This window comes from Apaloderma vittatum, unplaced genomic scaffold, assembly GCF_000703405.1.
Source record: "Apaloderma vittatum isolate BGI_N311 unplaced genomic scaffold, ASM70340v1 scaffold18216, whole genome shotgun sequence".
NCBI lineage: Eukaryota > Metazoa > Chordata > Aves > Trogoniformes > Trogonidae > Apaloderma > Apaloderma vittatum.
The window spans coordinates 17,554-30,208 of record NW_009720235.1 but is presented as its reverse complement, the minus strand read 5'-3'; the positions used below and the strand labels follow the sequence as shown (position 1 = coordinate 30,208).

The 12,655-nt window shown below is 51.1% G+C and overlaps 1 protein-coding gene across 1 annotated transcript in view; it reads right to left on the bottom strand.

The window, feature by feature from the left end:
* RPS6KA1 (ribosomal protein S6 kinase, 90kDa, polypeptide 1) overlaps positions 1-11,135 on the bottom strand; it is a 17,414-nt gene extending 6,279 nt beyond the window's left edge. Inside the window, exons 1-9 of the mRNA XM_009870951.1 lie at positions 11,041-11,135; positions 8,696-8,749; positions 4,045-4,161; positions 2,862-2,943; positions 2,485-2,565; positions 2,041-2,120; positions 1,371-1,477; positions 790-827; positions 523-665 (exon numbers count right to left, since the gene is read on the bottom strand). Of these exons, the coding sequence (XP_009869253.1) occupies positions 523-665; positions 790-827; positions 1,371-1,477; positions 2,041-2,120; positions 2,485-2,565; positions 2,862-2,943; positions 4,045-4,161; positions 8,696-8,749; positions 11,041-11,082 (744 nt within the window). The 5' untranslated portion in view covers positions 11,083-11,135. The remainder of the gene's footprint in view (positions 1-522; positions 666-789; positions 828-1,370; positions 1,478-2,040; positions 2,121-2,484; positions 2,566-2,861; positions 2,944-4,044; positions 4,162-8,695; positions 8,750-11,040) is intronic.
* Between the last annotated feature and the right edge of the window lie 1,520 nt (positions 11,136-12,655).

Sequence of the window (12,655 nt, the reverse complement as noted above, 5' to 3'; positions counted from 1 at the left end):
GAAAGAGAAGGAGAGGTCACGTCTGAGCAAGTCTGAGAGTTGCACGGATCCCACCGCCCCGGCATCTGGAAGCTCGACAAAGCGAGCAAGGAGCTTGCCAGTGATCAAAAGCCGAGCTCTCAAAAAGATCGTAGACATTGTATTTTCTCAGAGAGAGCTTGGTTCACAAGGTTTGCAGCTGGAGCTTGGTGGAGGCAGTGCCTGCTGCTCATGTGGGAGCCCTTGGGTTTAGCAACCACCAGATGGTGGCGCCAGATCTGCACAGACACAGACATCCCAGCGCTGGGGCAGACGCGGACACACTCACACACCCCCGGACAACAGCCCCAGGAGCCTCCCCTGAGAAACGCGTTCCTGGCTGGGTGCCTGGACAGCCTGTCACCAAGTCCCTTCGGGGAGCTTGGAGAACACCCCCAGGTGGGCACCCATCTGCCAGACACGCAGGATCACAACCGGGTGCTCTGAGCTGCCACTAGAGCAGGTGCTGAGCCAAGTTCCCGCACACACCAGCCGGGCACGTACCATTAAGACGCCGTAAGACCACCAGTCAGCACTGTGGGAGTGTCCCTGGCGATTCACAACTTCTGGTGCCATATATTCCACCGTCCCACAGAAGGAATAGGCTTTCTTCTCGTGGTCTATAGCCTCCTTACTCAAGCCAAAATCTACAAAAGAGAAAAACCATCAGCGTGCACCCACCTTGTGCTCTGAGCAATCACACAGAGCAGAAAGCTCCATATTTCAAGAACCAGCCTTGCTGGAGCACAAGGCCTTTGTGGAGTGCCTTACCTGTGAGTTTGATGTGCCCTTCTTCATCCAAGAGGATGCTAGAGGATGAAAGAGAAAACCAAGTTATTACTGTCTGCAGTAAGGGCAGTTGAGAACAAGCACAGACAGCAGAAAGTGATCTGTCCTTCCCCCAGTGCTTTAAGCTCCATCACCAAGACACGAGTGGGACCAAGAGCAGCTCTTCTCTCCATGTCCTCACCTTCACATTTAACGAATGACCCATACAGGTTACACCACCTTTGATCCCCCACATACCCTAGGTAAGAACAGCCCAGTCATTACAGCTGGCAGGTGTCTCTGCAGGGGCCCAGCCTGGTGCCTTTTCCCTCCGAGGGCTCTCAATTGCTTAAAGCTGGAGCCCGGAGCCTGCCCAGGATCACTGCTCAGGCACATGGTGCACACACGCTGCCTCCACAGCACTCCTGGCCCTAACTGCTGATCTAAGGAGCAGAAGCCTTGTCGCTTTCCATGTGGCTGCCCTCAGGGCATCGTCCAGCTCAGGCTTCCTGGAAGACAGCTGCCTTGTTTGTCCACCACGGGCTCGGGACTGAAGTTTCCTGCCTGAGCTGTCCCACACGTACTTCTCTGGTTTGAGATCCCTGTATATGATTCCCAGGCTGTGCAAATGGTCAAGCCCCAGAGCCAGCTCTGCTAGGTAGAACTTCACGTCCTCCTCGGTGAACATGACCTGCGGGAAGGGAGAGGAAGCAGACAGATGGTAGGGTTACAACCCCGGCAGCGGGACCACCTCTGCAAGACCCTACACATCCACATTGCTGCCTCCTGCCCTTTCATGCCCAAGTTTCCCAGGCTTTGCCCGCCATCCTAAAGTATCAGTTAAGCAGAAACATCAAAAAAACCCCGAAACCAAGTTTCAAAGCAACAGACAGCTTTTTATAAAACTCCTAATTTATCTTAAGCAGGTTCTTGTCACCCCTCCCATTCCCTGCCCTCACCCCGTCCCAGTGAGGCGACGCGATCAGCCAACGCTGCAGCAGAGCACATTTCTTTGCCCGTTTTCATTCCTAACACGATGCTCAGCAGAGGTCAGACCTGCCTCCTGCTGCTTTTCTACCAGAAGGCAGGGTTCTCAAGACATCCTCTCCTGTTGCCAGCTCTGGGCCAGGAGCAGGCTGGAGGTTGTTTCCACCTCTCTCAAAGACTTGGCAAGGGTCAATCGCTTCTCCAGGCAGTTAAGCACAGACCAACAGGGAGCTTCAGCAAGTCACCAAGATGCCAGAGCAGACCCACCTCTTTGGAAAGCCGAGTGAAAAGGTCACCTCCTCTGAGGAAATCCAAGATGAGATACAGCTTCCCCTCCGTCTGGAATGCTGCAACACAAGACGGAGCAGGAATCAGACCCCTCCGCTGAGGGAAGGCTCCATGATGTTACATTAATCACTTAAACCCCAGTGGCTCCAGTTGTGCAGATACCCTATGTGGTTACTCAGTTAAACACAGGTAGGGCTAATTATTTGGGTTAAATGAGAGCCCGTCCATGACTGTTGAAATGGGAGCTCAGCAGCAGCACTCTGGCACTGCAGAACATCCTCATTTTATGGTGGGTTGGTTCCCTTTCAGCCAGTGATGCCCTGCTGAAAGGGCTGTTCTGAGAGAGGCACTGGTCACTCTACAAAGGAGCTGTCGTCGCCTTCCCCAGAGTCAGAGCATTAGCGGTGCTAGCTCCACACTCACCATAGTGCAGTTTCACCACAAAGGGATGGTTTACATCAGCCAGGATGTCTCTTTCTATCTTTGTCCTTACTCGATCACGCACTGTGGGAAGAGAGAGGAACAGCTCAGACACAGAAAAAGGCACAGAGCACCCCGGTGCCAGCCTTGTCCCCAGCCTTAAGCCCTTTCGCACCAGGCAGCTTGAGCCAGATCTTCTCCCACTTCCATCACTGCAACGAGGGTTTTTTATAGATGGAGAGAAAAGGAGCCTGTCTGGCTGAGATAAAGATACTGCGCTTTCACCCAGGTCACTCTGGGGCCAGCAGCGACTGCTGTCACATTTCCACATTGCACTTTCAGACGCAGAGGATAAGAACATCACAGTAAGAGGCTTCTACCTTTCAGCGTTGCCTTCTTGAGCACTTTCATGGCATAGAGGTGGTTGCTGTCCGGCGGTGTTATTTTTCTCACCAAGAAAACCTGAAGCGGAAGAACACCACATTTGCCAAGCACTACACATTAGCAGTAGGAGTTTGATACCTTCCGAAGTGGCAAAACTCACAGTGACCCCAAGAAGCAGCTGGCCACAGGACTGCTAAAACGTACCTCAGGCTCTCCATGTGAAATCCCATGAGGCTTTTAGCGAAGTGCTGGGTATAGACTCCTCTCTCCTCCTACCTCCAGCCATTAGAGCACTTCTGCTTTTACACTGCACTTTCCTTCTCTCCAATTTTCCACTCCTCTTGCTCACTCCTGCAGTTCCTGCGGGGCTGTGGCTGATGCCCGGGAGCTGTGACTCGAAGCACTGATGCTTCAATGTACCACAAAGCCTCGTGGTGACTTGTTGGTTTGATAGCCAGATCAACTCATTATTAAGGTCCTGCACCCTCTTTAGATCTTTACCTCCTCCCCTGATGTCCCACTCTACCTGGTTTTAGGCAGCTTCAAAAAGACACCACCTTTCTTTACATCAAGCCACTGCTGCGTTGACCCAAGCAACAGCACACGGTCCTGTACAAACCCTCACCCTTAGTGCTGGTAACTGATTGACATGAAGTTGATTTAATGTGTGAGCAGATGGTCTGTAAGAGACCTGGATTATTTACACATTGAAATAGCTAAGAGTTACAGCCTACTTCCTTCCCTCTTCACAGAAGGGAAGCTGGACCATAAACAGGGGCCAAAACCAGTCCCTGGTACACAGCATCGTTTCTGAGAAGAGAGGAACGTGCCCGAATCCTCCAAATCCTCAATTCACCTGAAAGCTTGGCAGCCAGCTAGAGAGCTGCAGGAGGTCCTTCTGCCCTGCGTGACACCTACGTTCACAAGTAGGATACTACTACTCTCCTCCTGCTCATCTGAAAAGAAGAACTGCAGGGGAGTTTTGGCCATACAGACCGGCCCTTATACAAAAGCATCACGACAGCTGCCTTTCAGGTTAGAAGCAACCACTCGCTAAGGGGCTCATCAGTCAGATTGTCATGAACTGGTGGGAATCAGGAAAGTGGTTTTGCTGGGGACAGGCCTTTTGGTCATAAAAACAATTTACCTGGTGTGAGACATAGGAAGAAGTGAACTCACCTTGCCAAAAGAACCTTGCCCCAGCACCTTGAGGAGCTCAAACTGTGAAGGATCAGCTTTCTCGGAGCCTTCCTTCACATGATGCGTGATGTTGATTTCTTTCACAACACCTTCGCCCTGAAAAAGACGGGGCATGATTGACTGGGAACGTACTCCTGAACGAGGGAAAGCAAGCCTTAGCGGATTAAGGAACAAGGATTGTAGCTACAGACTCAAAGGAACCGCATCTGAGAGAACCATAAAAGTTAGTGTCTGTCACAGGTATCTCCTGGCTTCAACATCTGGAATAAATAAGTCACTGGCAGACTTGCACCAGGCAGCCTGGTTAAATACCTTGTGCTCTCCCCAAAGGCTCCGCTCCTCGCACCACAGCGTTGCATTTTCTTTGAACTGCATTTCAGGAGAGTGCTTGAAAAGCACCTTCCTTTTTAAGGCACTGGTAGCAAAAACAGGAGTGTTTATGCCACTAAAAATCCCACAACACAAAAATACGGCACTGTTGTCAAAACACGGCCAGGGCTGGCAAAAATCAGACATGTTGGAGCCCATCTGCTCAGCAATCTGAGCAACTCTGCAACATAAGTCTTAGTGCATCTTCAGCACATACACATGATGCTTTAACAGGCTCGAGCCTTCAAGAAGATTGAGGGGAAGCCAAGGCCTCTGGCACATGTTTTGTTTAAAACACATTCTTTTATTTAAAAAAAGAAAAATAAAGAAGAGATTTAATCAGCAGTATTGAGAATAAACTGACTAACGAAGCTAGGCCAGCACTCAAGAGCAGCCACAGACCCTGAGGTGATGCTCAAACCTCCTCTCCCCAGCAACCCTTGTCTGTACCCCTGGTGTGCCCAGAGTCCAGCTCAACAGAAACACCCTGTGCAGCTTTCTATTTGCATCCCAAATATAAAGAGAGTTGGTCTACTACTGGTCTTCCAGCTGTGCCTTTCCCTCTACTTCTCTTGCTCATACCTAGCCATTACATCTGTATTTTGGTTCCTCTGAGCTCAACCTGTTCCAGCCCACAGGGAAGGCTGGACTCAACTCCCCAATTCTGCAGACACAAACCTTGCTGAGGCCAGAAATCCCTTCATCTCATAAGGGGCAAGTCTGGGCTTCTTAGTGCTTCAGTTCCACATTATCCAGAGTGAGATGTGGTCTGGCTGCTCTTTAGACCCAAAGGCCAGCAATTATGTTCCAAAGGGCATTAAACTCTGACCCTAGGGCAGATGTGGCCATCAGAGGCTGCCAGAAAGCTGGAATTACTATTTATTTTTTCCCCTTGCAGAGTAGGGGGGGGAAAAAGTTATGCTTTGTTTTCCAGAAGTATTCAGATACTTGGTGTGGAACCCATCTAACCAAAGCAGCTTTTAAAAACAACAGGAACCAAGTTTCAGGCTCTGCCTCTCCTCTGCGCCCCAGCCCACTCCCCACCCTCCCAGCGTGTTCTCAGCGAGGCTGGCCTTGCCAAGCACCCCCGGATGTGGTTGCCTACCTGCACCGAGCACCCTTCCCTTGCCGCTCTCATGCCTGGTTTTTCTCAAGATCCTGCGTTATTCAGACACCAGCACACGGCAGAGAAGCCCACGCTCGCGGCGGTGCAGCACGTACCACCCAGGGAAAGGGCAGGAGCTCTCCCCGTGTTATCCTGCCTTTTGCTGGTCTCAAGTGATCACAGACAAGAAAAATCTTATAATCCCTGTAACAAACAAGTTCTCACATTCCATATGATCTCCCAGATTAAATCAGCCACCTTGCACTTCTGGTTTCGTTTGGAGGGTTATTTTGTGGCAGACAGCTGGTGGTTAGGAGCAGTTTCCCACTTCTAGCCAAGAGCCTGAGCAGGATTCAGCCAAGAGTGGGATTCAGCCTCCTGGTGGAAGAGGTCTCCTCCTCTTCCTCCTTGTTCAGCTATCCAGAGAGAAACCCACAGCAGGGAGAGCCAGGATGAGACAAGCGGAATTTGGATGCTGTTTCCCTCCTCCTCAGCTTCATGAAAACATTAGAGAGAAACCAGGTCTACACAGCATCAGCACTTGTACAGCCGTGCACGTTTCACCCTGCGGCATCACACACCTCTGCAGAGGAACATTTAAAATGAACTCGTGTATCCACACCTTTAAGGAGTTGCGGAGCGGACAGGTTTTCACACCTGTGGGAATTCTTTGCCTTGGCCGATAGCAAGACCCAGTGTGTTTCACTGCAAGCGGTTTCAGCAGCCCAGGCTGTATCTGAAAGCAGCAGAGATTTGCATACGCAGCCTGCCAGCCAGACCACCTCAGCAAACATCCAGCCGTACTGACTTGACCCAAAGCGGCATCACTGACAGCTTTTTGGAGCTGTCATTTGGCATCTTGCTGACACAAGGGAGGTTTCCTCGTACGGACTCATCCAGCAACTTGCAATTCAACAGTCAGGACCCTGGAGCCCAGCTCCTATCGCAGCAAATCTCCAGCCCGAAAGCACTCGCCCCACGAGAAGTTCCTTCCAACAGCACCGTTAAGCAAACTATCCCAGAAGGCAGAAAAGGAAAAGCAAACCAGACTGCTCCGAACATCCACCCAAAGCATCGGCCCACCCGGACAAGCAACCCGTGATGTGAAGCGAAGCGAAGCGAGCTGCTGGCAGTTACTGACCGGGCTGGAGAGCTGGCTGGGGGCAGGCAGCTGCAGGCGGCAGGGCTTGGCTCGGTGCTTCCTCTGCAGCCAGAGCGTGAGGAAGGCGCAGATGCGAGGAAGTTTAGCGTCCCTCTCCATCCTCCCATCCCGATCAACATCGCACAGCCCCAGTAACCGCCACCCCCACCAGGCTCGGGGAGGCCCCGGCGGTGCGGCACGGATGTCCCGCGCTCGAGGTTGGCGGATGGAGGAGATACAGGTGGTTAAAGCCTGGCTGGCAGATGCGCAGTGGAGACAAGCGACTCGGTCGCACGGAGGCACGTTCACGCTCCCACTCCCCAGCAACAGAGCTTGTGGTTGGGGCTTTTTTTCTTTTTTTTTTTTGGTTTTGCGCTTTTTTTTTTTTTTAAGAAAAAAAAAATCTCACAGTTCCTTGCTCACATTTGGGTCCCCTGGTTCAGACAAGATGCTGACAGAAAATATACGTGGTCTAGTTGAAGTGACTTCCATTTCGTGTCAGGCTGAGAGCTTTGGGAGTATTTCCACAACAGGGGAATAATCTAAGGAGCCGCTTACTCTTCAAAAAGGAAGAGAAAAACTCTATTAACTCCCCACGGAAGTACATCTCTTTGCCGTACATCTCTTTGCTCTCACACTGGCACAGGGATGATGGGTCACCCATGATGGGATTCAATCCCATGGACAAATCTTTTGGCATCACTAGGATTTGCATCTAGTCCTTTATTCGCTTTATGCTCTATAAGGGTCCTCGCTGGGGACACTGGAGCTATCTAAGTCACCCTGGGAAGTTCCATGTAAGGTATTTTTAAGGGCATTTCTGATGCAGACAGCTTCTGAACCTATTGCTGCTCAGATTTGGAGGCAGGACAGAGGAGAGGTATTTAGATCTTTTAGGTATTTAAGATCGTAGGTTTTACCTCCTTATCCCTCCAAGCCTGTTTCCCTTTCACCTTTCCACTGGGCCAGGACAGACAGATGTTTTCTGCAGAGTGCGCAGGAAAGAAAGAAACCCCTCGAAATGAGTAAAAAGACACCCCCACATCTTTGCGATCAGAAATAACCCTGTGTCAGCATTGATTTCGGAATTTCTCCAGAGACTGCAAAGTATCAAAAGACGATATTGGTCATCACAGAGATGCCTTATGACTGTCTCCCCTCCTCCACCCTGTAACGCGCTCTTTGAGAACTGATAATGAAAGAAACAAATGATTTCATACCAGCAGGGCAGCTGGTCCCAGCTCCACAGAGGGAACCTCAAGAGAACCTCAAGAACTGAGGAGGTCCAAACCAAGGGAACTAGGAGGAGGTGCCAGAGAGCAGCAGGGAATGGCACCACGCAGCTGCTCTCGAGCAGGAGTCTCCGGGAGACTCAGCTGATACCGACACCTCCTTCACGCTGCCGCCACAGTTCCAGTGAAGCAGAAACTGTGTCCACAATGTACCGTCCAAAGATGAGCATCACCGCTTCCAAAGAAGCTTGACATTGCTCACTGAAGCCGTGCAGGAGATGCAGCCAGCCAGCTCTCTGTGCGTGGGCCCGGCAAAATCTGATAAATCTCGTCCCGACTGAGAAAGCTTTGCATGTTGTGTTATCAGGCACACAGCGTGGGGAGAGGAGCCTCGGAAAAGCAATCAAAAAACCCCACTGTACATCCATGCAACTAGAAGGCTGGAGCGCCCGCCCCAGCAAGCTGACAAGATCAGAAAGCCACAGGAGACATAAATGACAGCACGGAAAGGGGTTTGGTGTGGGGAGGAAGGAGGAGGAGGAGGATGAAGTCAGGTCCAGGATGTCATGTGAGTAAGTGAGTAATAGCTGTTTTCTGTACGAGCAGTCCCACCTAGCTGAGACGGGCTGACAGGGGCGTGCTGCAAGAAAAGGTTTGGGTTTCTGAGGTCCCTGTGAGCTCTGCTTAACGCCCTCGCACACGTGGGACGACCCGTCATGGGACAAAGTGCGAATTAAATGCGTGAGTCTCCCTGAGGCGTGCATCCGCAGCAAGCTCTCTTACCTTGTCTGCTGAGTCCACGACGTCTTTCTCTATCCAAGTGACGTCAGATTTCGCCTGTTGGACAATAAATGAGTGTCAGCACAGAGGGGCTGTGAAACTCTGCTGAAGTTCTCCCAATTAACTTGTTTAGGAAGACCAGGTGAGCCGTCTGCAGTCACCGGTGGTGCCCCACCAAGACATCACTGCTCGGGGTGTCATTCTGAGCTGCGCTTGTGGCTCCGGGAGAGTGGCTGGAGCCAGGTGCTGGTAAAGGTTTGATAATCTCTGATGGGTGGTGGAGAAGGACACAGTGCTTGCATTTGGTTACACATGTTCCCCAGGAATCAGAGCACCGAAGGAGAGAGAATTAATTTCCGGCAAGTCAATTAATGTCTAGATGAGATTTTACTCTGAGCTACACCTGAACAGGCTCCGAAAGCATCTGTTCAGGCGGTGGTGTCCTGGGTCTCCAGGGCCACACTCAACATTTCTAAAGCAACCAGGAGGAACATACTCAAGTATGAAACCTCACCACATCCCTCGAGGGCAGGGTAGGGCCAGTCCAGATGCAATGACAGCTCACGGAGCAGCATTAGAAAGGTCAGGTTATGCTGCCTCGGGGGCCAGAGGCAGTTCCGTGAACCCTTCCAGGGGCAGACGCAGATGCATTTAAAGGGAGCTCAGAAAAGAACTGCTTCTCTGCTAGGGTATGGCTCCTTCTCTGCCAAAAACACAGACTTAAAGGAAAAAGTAAGTTTTTGCAAGGTCAGTCCCCACGCCTGGTGTATTTTAATGAACGTGCAGAGATCTGCTATCACACCTAGGTACTCTTTCACCTGCTTTTTAGATAACGAGCCAAGATTGAATAGAAGAATCACCTCCCAAAAAAATTGAATCAGTTTTGAAACATTTCCTCCGAGAGGCTCCCATCTTCGGCTGCAGATGAGATAAAACTCATGCGAATGCAGACAGAAGGGACCTAAGAGAGATTCGAGCTCTTGTTCCTTTTCAAGCAGCCCGTCACAGCGACACAGCCCGCGGCGTTGGCAGGGCTCTTCGGCGCCAGCAACATCAACTGGGTGGGCACAGCGCGAGGCCGAGAGACCTCAAAGTAGGGCAGGAGCTACAGATTGGCGAGAGAAGCAAAAGCAGCCTTGAGGGAAGGGAGGAGCTGCGTGAAACAGTGAGATTAGAGTTAAGAATTAACTGATTTTCAGCTCCGGAAGGACTGAATCAGAGGGGGCCTTTGCAGTCACCTCTTCCCCTTCCTCCCCTCATCGCTCTGGCCCTGCTGCGGGAGCGGCCAAGATCTCTTTGGGTCTGGCAGAAGGTGATCGTCCCGCTGCCGCCATGGGAAGCGGATGCCCGGGGCAGCTGACACATCTACCAAAGCCACAACTAAACCCCTTCCTGAGCATCCTAAAGGGGTCACAAAAAAACCCTCAGCGGTCTGGTCTGCCAGCAGCGATCGCACCCACCCGCTGGGAAACCAGCTCCTTCACCAGCGAGCCCACACCAAACCCTGCCTGGGATGGGGACGGATTGATTTCTCTCCCACAAGCCCGGATCTCTCTGCAGGTCCACGCTACCAGCACAAGACACTGCTGCTGCGAGCTACCAGCCGTCTTCTGACACCCATAGCCTCAGGGGAGGCAATTTTACACAGATTCCTGCACTCCTGGGAAATGGTATTTGCTGCTTCTGGAAAATAAAAGGACACCTTCTCCAGCCACCGGCTGGGTCTGAGCCCAGGAGCTTGCTTGAGTCAAAGGAGGAGACAACTTCTTCTGAACTTCCCAACACTGCCTTGAACTGCACAGAGGGCTTAGTCATCCTAGATCAGGGGCTGGGCACACACGTAGGGGTTAGTTTTTTATCAAGAGCAAGTTCAAAATACAAGTCCTCTTTCCTACTTGCCCCTTTTTTTGAGGAAGGATTTTACAAGCCAGAAGCCAAGAGACAGGTTTGTTTTTGCTCGCATTTTGTCACTTTGCTGGTTGAGATAGTCACATCTAAATGCAAGAAAGAAAAAAAAAAAAACCTGCAAGAACTAGAAACAGATTACGCTTTTGGCATTTTGCTTCCTATTCATCAACAACTAACCAGAAGCTGTTTTAATTTCTGTTGCTTCAACACATGCTCTGGTCCCAAAACACTCCCAAATTCTGGCAGCACCTAGGAAAGACACTTCTTAGAAAGCAGTTTTACCATCAGAAATGCCTTTTCCAAAAGAGAAGCCGTTAATTAAAATTGGATAAGGTCTAGCTCGCTAAGGTCAGGCGATTCACCAACTTCTTGTGTCCTGCAGAAGAGACAAGAGCACAGCACTGAACGCAGAGCGGATATTTTACCAGCTAGACACTTGCCTCCTGGATCCGTGGCTTGCTGCGAAAGAGGAGCCTCAGCATCTCCAGAGCTTTAGGCTGCTATTCTCCCATACTTTGCACGCTGGCTTCTGTACTCAGAGCACTCTGCAGCACCCAGACCAGCACGAGAACCCCGAGTGTAGTAGTTATGTCACTGGGATGTATTTTGGGAGTTTTCGCTGAGAGGAAACCGCGGTTTCGTATGGGGAAATTGCATTGTGTGGTGATGGCTGCACAATACCAGCAGCCAAATGAAAACACTGGATGGCTTTACGGGTGCTTAGGCATGGCTCTTTCCATCAGCAAAGCTCAGCAGGCTTTGCAAGAGGATCAGTATAGTCCCTCACGTCACAGACAGGAAAACAGGCGCAGAAAGAGCAATTTCAGTCTCTACACGAGGCAGGAACAAGCAACTGAGGGTCTGCATAGCTTTCTTCCCCAAAGTTACACTGCTCCTGCTCTGAGCAGCACAAATGCTGAGTCCAGCTCAAACACCCTCCCTGTGGGATCAGCTGAGTCGTGGGGCTCCAGGGAAGGGGTCAGGAGGAGGGCAGTTCTCCGTCCCGCGTGAGGTTTGCACGTCGGCATCTTACGGAGGGTTGCACAATCCTGCCCGCTCGCTCAGGGGTCGGCTCCTGCTCCACGACGCTGCTCTGCGCCCGCTCGTGTACACCCAGGCAGGGCTTAATAGTGCCAGAGTGGGGAGGAGATGGGAGTTGGCCAAGCCAGGCAGCGTGGACATGGGGAGCAGAAAGGGACGAAAGGCTCCAGCCCTCCGGCTCTGAATCAGTTCTCTCTCAGTTTCTATGTTTGCAAGGAGAAGAGTGAGCCACGCGCTTACTCCCGTCAAGAGGCCATCTGCATTTCATCTGTGCAAAACAGATGTCCTAGATGGTTTCAAAACTCACCCGTCTGTTTCACCAGTGTCACTGCAAGGTCCTTTGCTGTTTTACAGAGTCCCTTTAGCTGTCCCCACTCTGTACCATAACAAAAAAGTCACAGTTTCTGCTAAACTTCTTTCCAGATCCACACAACTTCTGTAGTTGCTGCTGCCAGGCTGCAGCTGTGTCTACATGGAGCATCCCGCCAGCTTTTTCCCACTCCTCAAACCTGTTTCCCAGGGGAGATCACACCTCCTCAGTGACAGCAGGCATCAGGGATCTCAAAACAATTCTACAGAGAGTAACACAGAAGCTGGAGCTTACATTTGGGCAGCAGAAGCCATCAGCTCTTTGCTTCGGATGCAGTTAACAGCCACGGAGGGAAAGGCTGCAGCAAATCTCCATTGCTTTGCTGTCTCTGCTCCCAAGAGAAGGGACCAGAACCAAGCAAAGAGGTAACAATCCCAACACAAGGTGATAAATCTAAAGCGAGAAGCATAAACTAAAGGAAACTGCGGTGCAGGCTCAGTTGTGGGTCTAAGGGCAAGAGAGACGGAGGCTGCGCCAAGGCATTTCCAAATGACCTCACACATCCTGGGTGAATTTGACACTTCTAAGGCAGAATTATGTCACTTCTAGGCCCTATCTCTTATTTTTGAAAAGCAAAAGGTTGGTGACAGAAGTGGATTTGCCAATTTTGTTCCTTCTGTTCCTATACAGCACCAAGGAAAAGT